The sequence below is a fragment of the Sciurus carolinensis genome, chromosome 6 (assembly GCF_902686445.1).
Source record: "Sciurus carolinensis chromosome 6, mSciCar1.2, whole genome shotgun sequence".
In the NCBI taxonomy this organism is placed as follows: domain Eukaryota; kingdom Metazoa; phylum Chordata; class Mammalia; order Rodentia; family Sciuridae; genus Sciurus; species Sciurus carolinensis.
Window position 1 is genome coordinate 83119458 of NC_062218.1, and position 17138 is coordinate 83136595.

Consider the following 17138-nt stretch of genomic DNA (forward strand, 5'->3'; position numbering starts at 1 on the left):
TGACATAATTCTATATTTAGAAGATCAAAAAAATTCCACCAGAAAACTTCTAGAGCTAATAAATGAATTCGGCAAAATAGCAGGATATAAAATCAACACCCAAAATCTAATGCAATTCTATACATCAGTGATGAATCCTCTGAAAGAGAAATTAGGAAAACTACCATATTCACAAAAACTCCCCCAAAAATAAAATACTTGGGAATCAATCTAATAAAAGAGGTAAAAGACCTCTACAATGAAAACTACAGAAAATTAAGAAAAGAAATTGAAGAAGACCTTAGGAGATGGAAAGGTCTCCCATGTTCTTGGATAGGCAGAATTAATATTGTCAAAATGGCCATACTACCAGAAGCATTACACAATTTTAATGCAATTCCAATTAAAATCCCAATGATATTCCTCATAGAACTAGAAAAAGCAATCATGAAATTCATGGAAAAATAAGAGACCCAGAATAGCCAAAGCAATCCTCAGCAAGAAGGCTGAAGCAGGAGGCATCCCAATACCAGATCTTAAATTATATAGACAGTTATGGTAATAAAAGCAGCATGGTATTGGCACCAAAGTAGACATGTAAACCAATGGTACAGAATAGAATACACAGAGACAAACCCACATAAATACAATTCTCTAGTATTAGACAAAGGCACCAAATACACACATTGGAGAAATGATAGCCTCTTCAACAAATGGTGCCGAGAAAACTGGAAATCTTCATGCAGCAACATGAAATTAAATCTCTATCTCTCACCCTGCCCAAAACTCAACTCAAAGTGGATCAAGGATTTAGGATTTAGAACAGAGACCCTGTACCTAATAGAAGAAAAAGTAGGCCCAAATCTTCTTCATGTCGTCTTAGGACCTGACTTCTTCAACAAGACTCCTAAAGCACAAGAAATAAAATTAAAAAATCAATAAATGGGATGGATTCAAACTAAAAAGTTTCTTCAAAGCAAAGGAAATAATCAATAATGTAATGAGAGAAAACTACAGAATGGGAGAAAATCTTTACCACATACACATCAGATAGAGCACTAATCTCCAGGATATATAAAGACCTCAAACACTGTAACACCAAAAAAACCAAATAACCCAATCAATAAACGGGCTAAGGAACTAAAAGACACTTCACAGAAGAAGATACACAATCGGTCAACAAATTTATGAAAAAATGTTCAACATCTCTAGCAATTAGAGAAATGCAGATCAAAACTAAGATTTTATCTCACTCCAGTCAGAATGGCAATTATAAGAAAACAAGCAAAAATAAGTGTTGGCAAGGATGTGAGAGAAAATGTCCTCTCATACATTGCTGGTGGGACTGCAAATTACTACAACCAATCTGGAAAGCAGTATGGAAATTCCTCAGAAAATTTGGAATGGAACCACCATTTGACCCAGCTATTCCACTCCTCAATGTTTATAGCAGCTCAATTCACAATAGCTAAACTGTGGAACCAACCTAGATGCCCTTCCTCAGATGAATGAATAAAGACACTGTGGTATATATACACAATGGAATATTACCCAACTTTAAAGAAGAATGGAATTATGGCATTTGCAGGTAAATGGATGGAAATGGAGAATATCATGCTAACCAAAATAAGCCAATTCCAAAAACCCAAAGGCCAAATGTTTTCCCTGACAAGTGGATGCTGATCCATAATGGGGTTGGGGAATGAAGGAACTTTGGATTGGGTAGAGGGTAGTGAGGGGAGGGGAGGGGGCATAGGGGGGTAAGATGGTGGAATGACACAGATATTATTACCCTATGTATATATATATATGATTGTGCAAATGGTGTGACTGCATCTTGTACAACCAGAGAAAAGAAGAGTTGTGCTCCATTTGCGTACAATGAGTTGAAATGCATTATGCTGTCATGTATAACTTATTAGAACAAATAATTTGAAAAAAGAACAGAACACCAAAAAGTATGAGAAAAAATGAAAGATGTCAATAATGCATCACTAATATAAAAATGTCAAAATAGATCTATACTTCATTAAACATTGTATTTAACACAATTGAATGAATTAATTTGCATTACTTTGATTTAGTACCAAGTAAAATCTGAAGCTCACCCAACCCATATTATGTTATGGAAGAGAGAGACAAATTACATCCGTCACGCAGGAGAAAATAGAAGAAGCAGTCAAAGGTTAAGAAAGAAATACTTTAATACAAAAATTACAGAAATTTGCTAGACCAGGAAAAAAAGAAAGACAAAGGAGAAATGGTAGAACACTTGGATGATATAGAAGTGGGAAGTAAATACAAGGTACAATAGTTAAGAGATTTTTGTTTGTTGTTTTATTTAGAGTCATAGACATGTGTTTGAACCCTGCCTCCTCAACTTCCTACAGTCCCCACCCCCACCAAAAGAAAAGAGCATAATTTGGTCAGTTACCTTAACTCTCTAAATTTCCTCATTTGTAGAATACAGAAAATTATGGTATCTAGGACTGTAGAGCTAATGTGAAAATTAAGTGAATTAATACATTTAATGCAAAGTTTACTTTAGTTTCTTGATCTCATTTCCTCCACTGATTAAGAGAATTTAGTTAAAATGATCCTTTTCTAAAACCAAAAAGAGGTAATGCCAGTATAAATTGTAAATACAGATTATTTTAAAACCAAGTCATCTTTCCCCCCCAAATAAAGGGAATGGTCCAATTCAGATTTACAAACCTGCAAACCAAGCCTGTATATGGTGTCACATTTTGCCAGTGCCTTTTGTCCTTGTAGTATAGTTTACTCCTACATTTTTTATCATTTATGTGTTAAATTTAACCTCAGAGATTTCTAACTCAACATGTTCTTTCCTGTGTAAAACCTCTATATCCTCACTGGTTCTCATTCCACATATATATTATTCACAATTACATTTTTCCTGTCTTCCTCTTAATGCACTGTTTCTTATCACTTTTCTGATCACTTTGATCAAACTTTGGGTGTCATGAATGTCATATGAAATATGAGGTACTCTCTCAGGGATATTATTAGAACTTTGGGAAAAATTTAAACCAAGAACCTAAAATCTTAAACCAAATACACCATTTTGTGTATTTTATTTTATGTAGTTAGCAAAAAGATTTTCATGTTCCCTGGGAGCTTTTACTAAGGAAAGGCATGGTTTTTCCAATCTACTAAACACCTAAGTGCCTAAAAAGTAAAAAGCTTATGGCTTGTATGACTAGGCGTGAATATGAAATGGACCCTGGCGAGGACATAGCAGGCTTTAGTTATTCTCAAATTCTGCCACTGAAATAATGAATATCTGATGTGTCAGATGAAGGATCCAGTTGTACTGAAATAAATCATTTAGTAATATGAAGGCTGCTTAAATTGAAACTATATAAAAAAAAAGTAAATAGTTCATGGATTTTTACATGCCTAATAAAATAAAACAAAATAAACTTGATTAATTAAAATTGCATATTTTTATATGCAATGTGAAAATTCAGAGCTGGACATAGCAAACATCCTGATAACAGGCAAGTATTTATTTAAGGACTTTTCAACAGGAAATCAAACAGGAATCTTTGTTGTTGTTGTTGTTCTTGTTCTTGTTCATTTTATTTATACAGGACAGTAGAATGTATTTTGACATATCATACATATATGGAGTATAACTTCCCTTTCTTGTGGATGTACATGATGTGGAGTTATGCTGGTCATGTATTCATGTAGGAACATGGGAAAGTTATGTACAATTCATTCTATGGTTTTTCCCATTTCCATCCTCCCTCCCTTCCCCCCTCTCCCCCTTGTCCAATCCCCTGTGAATCTCCACTCCTCCACCCACCCCACTCCCACCTATTGTGAGTCAGCATCCATATATCAGAAAGAGCATTCGGCCTTTGGTTTTCTGAAATTGGCTTATTTTACTTAGCATGATATTCTCCAGTTCCATTCATTTACTGGCAAATGCCATCATTTCATTATTCTTTATGACTGAGTTATATTCTGTTGCATATATTTCTAAATTTATTTCTAGACTCTCTAATCTATTCCATTATGTCAATCTTTAAGCCAGTATCATACTGTTTCAATTATTGTACTTTGTAATACATTTTCTATAAAAGCATTATACACTATATCATGTTATATATTTATTTATATTTCCCTATTGTAATATATTGAGAAAGTTTTTTAACCTTTCAAACAAAATTTTCTCATCTATAAATGAGAATAATCATCTGTGCTTCAGAGAGAAGTTTGTGGGGAAGTTTATGCAATTAGATTCTCAGGAGGACAGACTCCAGATGGAACTCCTAATAGTAACTAAGTAAATGACACTTCCACTATTTATTTCCCTGAGGTTTGGGAACAACCAAGAAATCTCCTTCATTCAAAAGTCAATTGGAAATCATGGAACTACCTCTCTTAGATTGCTAAAAATCCTTCCAGTATGAAACTTTCTGCCATAGTTTTTATCTGTTCCTTGAACACTTCAAAACTGCTCCCACACTAAGACATTAACCTCTGCCTGGAATCCTTTCATGCATTTTATTACATAACTAGAATGCTTTCAAATCTTAGTGTGGTAACCCAAAAAATCTTTATGTAAATGGTGGCTCCTTCTCACATATGGTTATTCTCTATCATGGCCCTCTGTTCCATAAACTCTAGAGCATTACTGAAGTTACTTTTGCTTATTGACTTATTAACCTGTTTCCTTCCCCACAATCAGAATGCACATTTAAAAAAAGCCTGTTTCAATTTTTTATAGCAGCATACCCAAGATTTAGAAGATTGTCAGGCTCATTAGTCATTGCTCAAAAAATATTGTTTAATGAAAGAAGCAAAGGATCAGATTCTCTTCCACAGGAAGCAAGAATAAAGGATCTTGATTGCTTATCAGATATGGGGGCATTCGTCCTCATGTCCTGTGCCACCCTCCCGTCCCCCCCCCCCCCCACTCTCAAGAGGCAGGGGAAAGGGAAAGTTATCTATTTCACCATAGATGCCTACACTAGTCATGCATTCCTCACATTCTTCATTGATGGACAGTCCCAGCTGGGACAGCTGAAGAGCACATTAACAACTCAATAGCAAGATCCCAGGCCTCTGAGAATCCCTTCCTACTCCAAAAGTATCTGCTTTGGAAATAAGCCCCACTCCTGAAATCAGCCAGATTTTCTCCATGTAAACTTCTGAAGAACATGCACTGTATTCACCTGAAGGCTGATTCTCAGGCTTCTGTCTAACCATACTTCTTGCACAAATACTACCGGAGCCTCCTATGTGTCTCAAACAATTTGAAATGATGGGATGAAGCAATATAAAAGAAGACAATAGTTTTCTATTGAATGTTTTGTACTTGTAATAATTTGATTTGTAATAAACTGATTTCTTTGGTCTTATTGTTTTAATTTTTAAGTTGAGTTAAAATGTATCTCCTTAGAAATTTGGGAAGTATAAATGTATTTCAAATGTATTACAATATACCAATTGTTTTTTCTCAATTTAAACACTTAATTGGTAGTATTGGCTGCTGGAATAGAGCATATTCAACTTACTAAGTGTTGCAGTATATGTTTTATAATGTTCTTGCCATTGTGGATGCAGGTAAGTGTGGGGATAGAAATGTTTTCTTTAAAAGAAACTATAAATTATGACTATGGTCTAAATTGATTCATATATGGGCAATTTCACTGCTATTTACCTCTAATAAGCTTCTTTACTGACTTCTTGAAGTTCATTTTTGTAAACAAAATACAATGTTAAGAGTATGAATATCATCAAAACATATATTTTGCCTCTTAAGACTTACATTATAAGATCTAAAAAAAAGAATGAGCATGTGTATATGTAATAACTGCAACTATAATCCACAAATACAATAGAGAAAATGCCCACCTCTGCTGTTTCATGTTGTACTGTTTTACACTGAATGACTAAAAGATACATGAGAAATGCCTTTCTAGTAGTGAGAAGAGTGAGAGGGTGGATGTTGGGGGAAGCTTTCCTAGTGCTTCAAGGAGATTATTGTCAATGTTCTTTTTCACTCATGTATTTCTTTATGAATACTGACATTACTAATGTTATGTGCATTCATTTATTTTATCATGTGCCTATATATAAAATATTTATGTCAGGATACTTTAGAAATGCAAAATTTCTCTTGAAAATCAGGTTTTTTATTGCTGACGATACACAGTGCTAAAGGGTATATTCTCATTCTGTTCTCCGCCACCCCTGTCTTTCTGGGTATCAAACCCAGGTGTGCTAGGCATGTACTCTAATTTTGAGTTATACTCCCAATTACTCTTAATTTTCTTTGTTCATTGACTGACTTGTCCAGAGATTTCATTTTTAACATTCAGAATAGCAGAATTCCTTGCCTTAACCACAGAAGGTGATGGTTCAAGACAGCCATCTGTCCTTGTAGAGGGGGAGAAAAGTAAACCATATTTTCACCTTTTAAAAGCAGAAGTCTTATATCCTTTATCTTTTCACTCAATGTAAACATTAATCCCATAAAGCAAAAAAGAATTTGATAAACTTAAATAAGATTTAATGAAATAAAATATACTTATTAAATCACATTTAAAGTGTCATTTTATTCTACTATTTTGTTTTTGTTTGTTTGTTTGGTACCAGGAATTGAACCCAGGGGCACTTAACCACTGAGCCACATCCCCAGTTCTTTTTTATATCTTATTTAGAGACAGGGTCTTGCTAAGTTGCTTAGGGCCTCACTAAGTTGCTGAGGCTGGCTTTGAACTGATTGTCCTCTTGCCTCTGTCTCCAAAGCCAGGCATTCTATTCCTTATCAACTATAATATATATATTCTATTCCTTATCAACCATATAATTAGAACTGTTAAAATTTAGAATAGTATAACTGATTAGCAATAATAATTCTTAATCACTGTGAGTAAATAAATTATTGAGTTGGGCATCAATCTGAAACTGGTTTAGAGAAGAATTTTATCAAAACATGCAAGAAAAGCAAAACAAAAAGACTAGAAAAGGGATCCATGTTTCTTTTGGGTTTTCTGTTTGTTTTTGTTTGTTTGTTTTTGGTACCAGGGTTCAAACACAGGGGTGCTTAACTACTGAGTAACATCCCCAGCCCTTTGTTTTTATTTATTTTATTTTGAGACAGGGTTTCTCTAAGATGCTTAGGTCCTCCCTAAGTTGCTGAGGCTGGCTTTGAACTTGAGATCCTCCTGCCTCAACCTTCCAAACCACTGGGATTACAGGTGTGCATCACCACAACTGGTCCTCTGTATGTTTCTTGAAAATTGAGATGACCCCCACAATTTGCAGAAGAAAAAACTCAGAAACATGAAAAGTAAGTAATCCAACTGGAGAGCCTGATGTGTACATTATCTGAATTTGTTCAAAGCTCAAGTGCTATCATCCTTATGTGGACATTCAAAAAGCAGTGCATATACACTGTATCAGCAGAAAGTTTCTTTACAGTCTGTAGAAAAATCATGTACATTTTTAAACTAACAAGTGACATTTGGTTTATTTGTGTTGGTGTGAGAACAAAGGAAAGATCAAAAAAGATTGTGGAGGGGGTTTTGTACAGCACTGAGCAAAATAAAGAACTGGGGAGGGAAAAAAAAAAAAAAAAAGCCATGTCCTTTGACTAATAGGACATCCAAGGTCTATTTAGACATATGAATGTTACAGTGTATTTGAATAGGGCAGAGGGAATGTTGAGATTGACACTGATGAAAACAATGGACTATGGCACAACACAGTGACTATAGTTAATAACAATGTTTTTTATATCCTTGAAAAAAATTAAGAAAGTAGATGTTAGGTATTCTCACCAGAAAAAAAATGATAAGTGTATCAGGTAATGCATCTGTAAATTAATAGCCCAATTTAGCTATTCTAAATCTTTGCATATTTAAATCTATGAATATTTCAAAGTATCATATCACTATAAATATACACAATTTTATTTGCTGTTTTAAAATATTTTAAATAAAAGAAAAAGAACTTAACAAGCTCCAATATTTTTAACCACTATTACTTTAAAAAAGAAACTTTTTCCCCACCGAAAATGTACTGAAATACAAAGTAATGAAAAGGAAACGAAATGTTAACTACCCTGACTTGTTCAGTACTTACCACTTACATGTATTAAAATATTACACTGTACCCCATAAGAATGTACAATTATTAGCATTAGTCAAAATTTTTTAAAAATGTTTAAGGAGATGGACACATTGGTTACCCTGATTTGATACCCTAATACTGTGTATGTGTTTCAAATTATCACTCTACCTCATAAAATTCTACAATTAAAAACAATTATATTTAATGAATAACCTTGCAAGTGTGCATTGCTAGAGAAAGTTAAGCAATTCTGAAATTCTGTTGTTGAAATTAAAGGAGCAAGAGATTTGTAGCTTAAAAAATAGTACTTCATTCTGAAATTTCACCCTTTTTGCCTTGGTTTTAGAGAAGATTTTACAAAAAACAAGTCATGGTTGACCAGAGAACAAAGACTCAAGATTCCAAAGTGGATAATGAATTGAAAATCCTGAAAGCTATTATGAGACTAAGGAAAAATTACAAGTGTGATTTTATGAATGCATTTAGATAATGATGACAAGTTAGCATCCAGGTTCAGGTGACCAATATGTATAGGAAATGGATGGGCGGAAAAGGGATTCTGACAACCTGTGCCTGTTATTCATGTACTCTCCAAAGTTTAGGGGAATGGCGAAGGACTGGGACTGCATTAGAAAACATTCTCTGGTCTGGCTTTCTGGGCTTGCTTTGAACTCTTTTTCATCATTATTTTATGCTGCAGCTTGTCTTTGTGTTGGTAGAAGGGAAAGAAAAAACACAGGAGACTAGCCTTTAGTTTCTAAATCAAAGCTCTGTTTGGCTGATTGTTAGAGTGGCTTTTCAAAGGCAAAGCAAGTGGGGACATTAAAATTCCTTGTTTCTGTGGACCAGGAGCTGATTTTTTTTTTTTAATTCTCAGTAGCCAAAACAAAAAAGCATATTTCAATACATAATATGTCTTACATTTACCTTGAAACATATTCAGTTTTTGTTTTTCAGTTTGATTGACACTGGAGGATATAAAGCAAGATAGGAAAACGCAAAAGTGAACCTGTAGAAGGTAGGAAGACGAGTTTGCTCTCATAGAATTGCCCCATTGCCCCTTTACATTCTGTGACCTCAAGGTTCAAAGACGTGGAATCAGTCACCTAAGACCCAGACCCCCAAAATAAGGACTAGACCCTTCTTATTGTATTCCCACTCCCTCCCTCTTTACACTGCCCTATGCTGCCCCTAGCGTTTAATGGAGAAACTTTGAGGAGGGGTTAGGTGAGGAGAGACGGCGAAGAAAGGCTGGAGAGGGTCAGTTAAGCATCTGAGTCAAGATGCTGGAACCTTTGCCTTGCCTGAGACAAGCAGCACGCTAGTTTTAGATATTGAACGAACTGAATAGCTGTCGCTGAATATCTTATTTTCAACTTTCAAAGATCAGCCTATGGAGGAAAGTAAATCACTTTCTTCTCGCCCTCCACACCTTCGGCGCTGATCAAAGCGGCTATAGTCCTTCAAACATTTCATGGGCTTATTCTTCATAACATACTTCTTCACCTTGTTCTTAAGGGGTTCTTTCTGACCTTTCTTCCCTCCTTATTTTCACTTCTTTATCCTGGGTTTTTCTTTAACTGTAAGCTCAAGTCGCATTGTCTCCTCAGGTGAACAGGACAGACCGCCTGGTTCCTTATTTTGACAAAAGTCTAGAGAACCATTCCTGCCACCCAACTACCCCCCACATTTACACACACTAGGGAGACACTCAAGGATCGTTTGTGAGGAGGAAGGGGTGCTTTCTGTGGCGCCGAAGAACTAGAGAAAGCGCAGGGAGGCGGTGGGCAGGAGGTCCTTATCAGTAGCCGGGGAGGAGGCCCCGAGTGGGAACAACTCTCACGCATCGGCTACTGCCCTGCTGCTGAGACGACTGACACAATTACCCACGCGGAATGGGTTGGTGCCGCGGGTGCGCAAGGCAGTGCGGCGGGCAAGGAGGGCGGCGCTGAGGGTGGCGCTGGCGGCGTGAAAGGCGTCTTTGTGCAAACCCCGGCGAGGGGAGAGGGGAGAGGCGAGAGCTGAGGTGGGACCTATAGGAAGGTGTCTGGGTTGTCCCGACACTCCCACCCCCCAATCGCACTAGAACAATCAGGGTAGCTCCAGCAGGGGGCGGAGTGGCGCTAGAGAGGTTGCCGGGAGCTGGGGGCTCTGTCAGGCTGTCTTTGAGGCGAGACTGGGAAGAAAGCAATTTCGAGGAAGTTGGGGCCGGGGGAGGGATTTGGCTCCCAGCCTTCTCCCCTAGGTGGCAGAGAGATCACACTGGCTGGAAGGGCGCAACCCCTAGCTGTCGAGTCGGGAAGCTGGAAGAGCCGGCCCTGGGGCGGGGCCTCCCTCCTGCCGCGCAGTACTGGTGCCCCCACCACCACCTGGGGGAGAGGGGCGGGCGCCGCACAGCCTTCCTTCTGCGCCTCAGCCGCGTGGCTTGCGGCTTATTTTCCCAGCTGGCAAGCGTCGCGCTGCAGACAAGGGAATGCCTGTGGTGAGTTGTTTATTTTGTTGAAGTTTGCGGTGGGCCAGGGGGACGTGGGGGGCGAGCGGCAGGCAGCGACCGACCGGGACTGTTTTGTTTAGGTCTCCATCCACCTGTGTGGTATAAATCTGCCAGCCCCAGGGCGGCGGGGGGCCACGGTGAGAAAACCCTGCGCTCCCGAAGGCCGCTTTTCGACACTTGCAGACCTAGGACCACATTTGATTCTCCACGCCTGGAACAGGCTAGACCCTAGTTTACTCGGCCCGTATGCCCTCCGTCAACGTTTCCCGCACCCACTGCGGACAGGACTGGCGCTCCAACAGGCAGTCAGCGCCCACCACCCGAAGACAACTGGTTATTGAAGTTCTTCCCAAGTGCCCTTTACGTTACCATTGGGACAGTGAAACTAAGGGTTTGATACGAAGGGCGCCCATAAAATTAGTGAGAACTTGCTCTGGTGGTTTCTAGCGTAAAGTACGTTCAGGGGGTGTCGGGTCTGCCTGTTAACTACAAACTGGGATCCCGGGTTGACCCGAGTTTTGCAGACTTTAGGCTAAACAGAAGTAGTCTGTAGGCTCCTGGGGCAGCCCAGAGGAACCCCCGAGGCTGATGTTAGTCATGGCTGCGGCTGCGTTTGCCTGGAAGAAAAGACTAAATACATTAGTGAGCTGGTAAAGCTTTTAAGGCTTTCTTGGGAGTGCGTGGCTGGCTAATGAGAGGTTAATTTTGTTTCGAAGGGAAGGCTGAGCTGGTTTCCTGAGATAAATGGACAGGAAGCGCATTACCTCTGCGCGCTGGCAAGCGGCTTCCAAATGCTTTTTGCACCTGCCGCTTTGAGCCGTGCGAGCCGCGGCGGAGCCCACAGGGATCGCAGGGGGCCGGTTGTGTACACGGGGGTGATGAACCCCTTGCACACCCGGGACTCTCTACCTCTGGGGTCTCAGCGCTCACGTCGAGCTCTGGGACCCTTCTCTCACACTCAGGTCCTGCGTGTTCCGGAGCTCCGGGACCCCCTGATCCCGCCGAGCCCTCCCCAGGAGCGGAAGGGTTAAGAATGATGTAAGTACAAACCACGAGCTGCTTGCCGCTGGGCTCTTGGACTCGGCTATTTCAGCGACTGCTTTTCGCACACAGTGAACGGGAGGCAGCCGGGGAGCCCTAACGCTAGAATGAGTTGCACACATCGCAACTCTGGGTTTGATTCCTGGTTCCTGTGCCCTAGGCAATCTATTAAGAATACCGAGATACTCCTGTTAGATTTCTGGAATGGTGATATAGTAACTGGGGAACTTTAGTTAAGACGTCACTTATAAGTTCAGGAAATGAAACCGCATCTTGTTTAGTCCGTTAATGTTTCTCTCATGTGATTTAATTCTATCCATTTGCACGTTCATGCATGGTATGCTTTGCTGGGTCCACTGAAAGTATGTTCTGGTCTCATCTTTCCTTCCTGAAAACAATGAGGAATGGAGAAAGTATATAAGTGGCAAGAAATAGTGTGGATTTGTCAAATGTACAAATTGTCAATCACCTCATAATTTTTTTCTAATTAAAATGTAAAACTATTTCAAGTCATCAATTTAACGTTTGTGATCCAGGTCCCTTCCCAGATTTTTCATTGTAGAGTACAAAATCCTTAGCTTGAAGCACACGAGCTTGAGTAGCTGCACTATAAACGACCATTTCAGCACACTCTCGATTTCCAAACCTATTCCAGATACTGCTAACAGCCCAAATTTACCCGCTAGAGTGTCAACTAACCTAATGTCTTGAAAATAGGAACCACCTTGTGGTTTAATTGTGAAAATTAGCATTTTCCTCTAGCGGCTGAACACTTATGCAGCAATAAAAAGTGAATTGTTAGGCTTATAAATCTTGAGCTTGTCAAATTTTACAGCAGAGGAACAATAAAGCACCTTAGAGGAGATGAAGTTTTTCCTCTGAAGAACAATTCTGTCTCGGGATATCAGGATTTGCAGTGACTCCAGGACGCCCTCTATTGATAAGAAAATCTAGATCACCGCGTAACAGGATGGGGCAGGGGAAGGAAAAACAAACTAACAAACAAAAACATAGTAACCAGCAGAAACAACCAAGACCCAAATCAAATTGAATTTATTAATACTTAACTTTTGGTTATAATTTTTTATATTGATTTAACCCAGGGGTGCTTTACCACTGGGTTACATCTCCAGTCCTTTTTTTTAAAACAAAATTATTATTTAGTTTAATTTTGAGACAGATTCTCAGTAAGTTGCTGAGGGTCTTGCTATATTGCTGAGGCTGACCTCCATCCTGAGACCCTCCTGCCTCAACCTCCCCAGTACTGGAATTAGCAGAGCTGCTTATATATTTTTGACATATAAGTAAAGTGGGATTTTATTCATGGGGACATTATTAAATCTTGGGTTAAGGGGTGAACCTACATTTTATTATGTCTTTGTTAGTGAAACACTTTCAAAAACAAAGTGCCACATATGATAACTTTTAAAAAGGTATTTCTAGAGTTTTATGAACTGTATTTAATGGATTATATGTAGTAATTGCAAGAAACTAAATTTTTGCTCTAGTAGTATTTTGTCCATGGTATTACCTAAAAATGCCAGAAACCCCACTTCCTACTAAAAGTCATCTCTCCAGGCAGCTCTGAAGCTATCATTAAAATATTAAAGATAGACACAAGGTTTGGATTATAACGTGGGTAGTGAAAGGTGTGTTTACCACTTGAGTCATCATAGTATGTAATAAGTAATGAAAAGTTACAGTAAAAAGATAGGTATCCTTCATTAGGAACCTAGTGGTTTGAGCAATTCACGATGTGTCTAATGAGTAAGCTGGTGAGATCTACGGTTTGCCCCCCAATTATCCTGGTCCATTGATTAGCACATTGTAACATGTAGAATATTAGCATGTCTGTGGTTGATAGAAATTCCTAATTAGAGATTCTGAGTAACGTAGCGGGTAGAGTTGCAAACTGCAATTTCGATGTACAGTAAGGATTTAAAATGGCAACCCTAAGTGGTTTGGGGAGAGTCAGAGGTCAGAGAAACATGAAGTGGCCTCCAACCTTGAGACCATTCTTGAGAGTAGATAGCACTTCACACCTACTGATAACAAATTGGAGCCTATCATCAATCTCACAACTGCTTTCCTGTCTCCACTTGGTAGCCGTTTTCCTTGCAGACCACTTGTTTTCTTTTTTCCTTCATTTTTGGACCCATCCAATCTAAAAAGTAGAAACTGACCTGTCATTGAATTAATCTAATAGACTGGCTATGTGTGAAAAAGCCACTGAGCAACAATAAATCGTGGTATAATTGTGCTGCATAAAAATGCACTATTCTCATTAATCGAATTACACTGTAACTGAACACGTTGAAGTTCATCCACTCTCCTTGCCGCTTCGAGGCAGGGAAATGTCAAAGAAACCAGAACATCTAAGCTTTTCACGCAACTGCCTTCTAATTCCACCGGGAGTTCACCGGTACCTTCCTGGCCTATCTGATCTTCTTCAGACTGCAGAGATTTCTAACGTGGTTCGGTGCTTGATTTACCAAGTGTCCGCAACAAGCTTAAGAAAGGTTCTGCAGGTGTGATTGAGAGGGGACCTGCTGCACAGCACATTGTTAAAGAACCGGCTTCCGCCAAAGATCTGAAACTGGAACTGACTGGGGTAGGACACAGACGAAGCGGGTGGGGAGGGATTAAAAATAAACCAACGAAAACTTGGAGGAAGCTGAACCCGATCACATTAATTCAAAGAGAGGTTAAGGGCTGTCTCTTTGTAAGGTCAGTGAGAGTGAGAGTTGTCCTCAGCAGTTCTGGTGGGAACAAGGGAACAGTAAATAGATGAAGGGAGTAGAGAAGAGAAAGCAGAACGCAACCGGAGGGAGGCTGGCCAGGGAGCCGAAAACCAAACCGCAGCCTGTGGACGCGGAACTCGAATTACACCCAGCAGGCTGGAGGCGGGAGGCAGCACGGGGGCGGGCGCTTTGAGTCCTAAGAGTGGCGGGCTGGGTCGGGCAGACGCTCGCTCGCAGCCAATGGGAAGGAAAGAAAGGGGTGCTGCCGGCGGATGGGGCAGCGCGGATTGGCTGGTGCAGAGTGGGGCGGGGCGGCAGTGCGGAGCTGAGATTGATTGACCGCTCCGGCCACCGTGCAGATATCCGGGCCGCCCGCTGCTGCTCGCAAGGGCTGGTGCTCCTCCTGCAGGTCCACGCCCGCTGAGCCCACGCTGGCCGGGGCCGGGCGCTCGCGCTCCTGAGGCTGGTCTCGGCACTCGCTCACGGTCTTTGTATCTTCTCTCCCGCCCCTCTCTCTTCGCCTGCCGCCTCCGACCGCCGTGATGCTTCTGCTCCCGGTTGCCGCCGCCGCCGACTTGCTCCGCCCGCGGCGCACCGCTCGCTGCGGCGGTGGCGGCGGCCCATCTTCTACGCTGGCCTGAAGGAGGAAGAAGAGGAAGCGAGGCGTGTCCCCCGGCCCATGCCGCAGCCACGGGCCCGGACCCGCCACGGCGCCCGCGCCGCCGCCCTCGCCGGAGCCCACGAGACCTGCATGGACGGGCATGGGCTTGAGACCAGCACCTTCCTGCGCCGCCGCCGCCCCCGCCTCCGCCGCTGCCGCCGGGGCTGAGCAGCGCCGCCGCCCCCGGCTCTGCCCGCCGCCGCTGGCGCTGTTGCTACTGCTGCTGCTCAGCCTCGGGCTGCTCCACGCAGGTACGACGCGCGTGGGGGGGAGCCAGGCCCGGCCAAGGGCTTTGTTCTCCGACAGCCTGAGTCCCGAAGGCGCTCTCCGGGCGGAAGGGCGGCGTGGAGCGCCGGGAAAGGCCTCTCGAGCCCGGGACACGCACCTTGGCCCGGCTCGCGGCGCGCCCAGGCGCGGAGAAAGCCCTCTCCCTGTTGCCCTCCCTGCTTTCGTCTCGGACCATTGATAAATCTCCCGTCCTAGAACAGCTTATCAAAGATTTAGCGGGCGGGGACTGTGCGCCCGAGACAAATGTTCCGGATGCTTTATTGCTCTCTGCATTGGTGTTTACTGAAAGTCAGGCTCGGATCAGGTTTCCGCCGCCGCCTCGAAGTGGAGACAAGGAGCCTTGTACTGCTTCTCTGGAGTTGGGGGTGGCGGCGAGGCGAAGGAAGCCCACCAGATGGAAAGATTTTCACCAGAGTTTGAAAAGCTGGGGGTTAATCTTGAAGAAACAGTTATTTGAACCGGGATTTCTTTCGGTTTGGGCAAAGCTGCTTTTAATTCAACGTTCTGCCTCTCTTGCAAAACTCGTGCTTAGTGGCTAGCCGCGTGTTTTCCAGTTCCGTGAGAGGTTGACAGATAGCATGCTGCCTTCTGGAGGTCGGCGCTTGCCGGGCCGAGGCTGCATTAAGGGATGAGTTCTTAGGGAAGTGAGCCTGCACGTGAACCTGTTAACGTGTGATGCCCATTTTTCTTTGAAAAGAGTGGCATTGAAATCTAGGACGCTGTTTACAAATAAGTACACTTCTTTTTAAGAATTGACAAAGAATTTTTATTTTAATGTCAAATTTTAAAAGTTCGATTTTAGTTTGAGAACAAGAGCATTATATAAGTTTATTTTCCTCCTAGGACTTTTGGTCCTGTGTTTATGTTAACAGCAGTGACAACGCGCTGATTGAAGAATCATGAACCTTAATGCCACCCAACTGTGCGAGAAATTTTTACATATTAAGTCATAATCAGCGGTGCTAAAAATCTGGGAGGTCTTTTTAAGTAATGGAAAACAGTGTGGAATTTAAGGAGACGATTTAATTTAGTTTGCCTAACTTTGCATTGTGGTGTAATAACTGCATTTTAATACTGTCAACGTGGGGAAACTGAAGTCTTAATAAGAGTGGAATATAGAATTTTAGAATGATTAAGTGTTTTAATTAGTAGCTTTAGCACCTTAGAAAATAATGTTAATTTGCATTGCGATTTCGTGGAAAAATTTTTAATGTGCCATAAGTTACATTTGGAAGTAAGTGCATTTGGGGGGGTGGGGAGTGTGCCAGTAGTGCCAAAAGTATACTTTCCCTAGATGGAAATTGAAGTGCTAGCTGGTTGGAGTGTGAATCCCTCCCCCACCAACCTGTGTGGCTGCTTGAATATTGTTTCCAATAGCTGCCATAGGGTCCTCCACAGGATTGCAATGTGGTTCTTAAAGATTTGTTTGCTGGCCTATGAAAGGCATATGAAATTGGTTTAAAGGTTTAGGAAATTCAAGAATTTAGAACATGAAACTCCTCTTGGAGTCTCAGTTTGTCCTCACTAAAGTCACCATTAGATTCAACTCCAAGTGCTATGGGGCTTAAATTCTATGGACAATTTGTTGGAATGGAGCAATTAATCTGGCTATAGAAAAGAGGGCTGCTTTTGAGAGATCTCTTTGAAGAGCAGTGCTATTGAAATGCAGGGGTTGTTTCCCATAGTAGGAAGCCTAGCAGTGCTCTTTGCAGATGGACTACCATATGTTTTATGTCTGGATCCATATCATTTGCTCAGCACCCCATATGGTTCACTCAATTCAGCTTCAGCATATCTCCTTTCTTTTATTTTAAACTGGCGA

At 41.3% G+C, this 17138-nt stretch overlaps 1 protein-coding gene across 4 annotated transcripts in view; it reads left to right on the top strand.

Moving 5' to 3' along the window:
* Window positions 1–10217: 10217 nt before the first annotated feature.
* Rgmb (repulsive guidance molecule BMP co-receptor b) overlaps window positions 10218–17138 on the top strand; it is a 28229-nt gene continuing 21308 nt past the window's right edge. Inside the window, exons 1-4 of one of the 4 annotated variants that reach the window (XM_047555210.1) lie at window positions 10218–10573; window positions 10666–11038; window positions 11548–11623; window positions 15011–15279. In XM_047555210.1, coding sequence (XP_047411166.1) covers window positions 11619–11623; window positions 15011–15279 — 274 coding nt within the window. In that variant the 5' untranslated portion in view covers window positions 10218–10573; window positions 10666–11038; window positions 11548–11618. The other 3 variants (XM_047555212.1, XM_047555211.1, XM_047555213.1) reach the window with 3 other exon arrangements.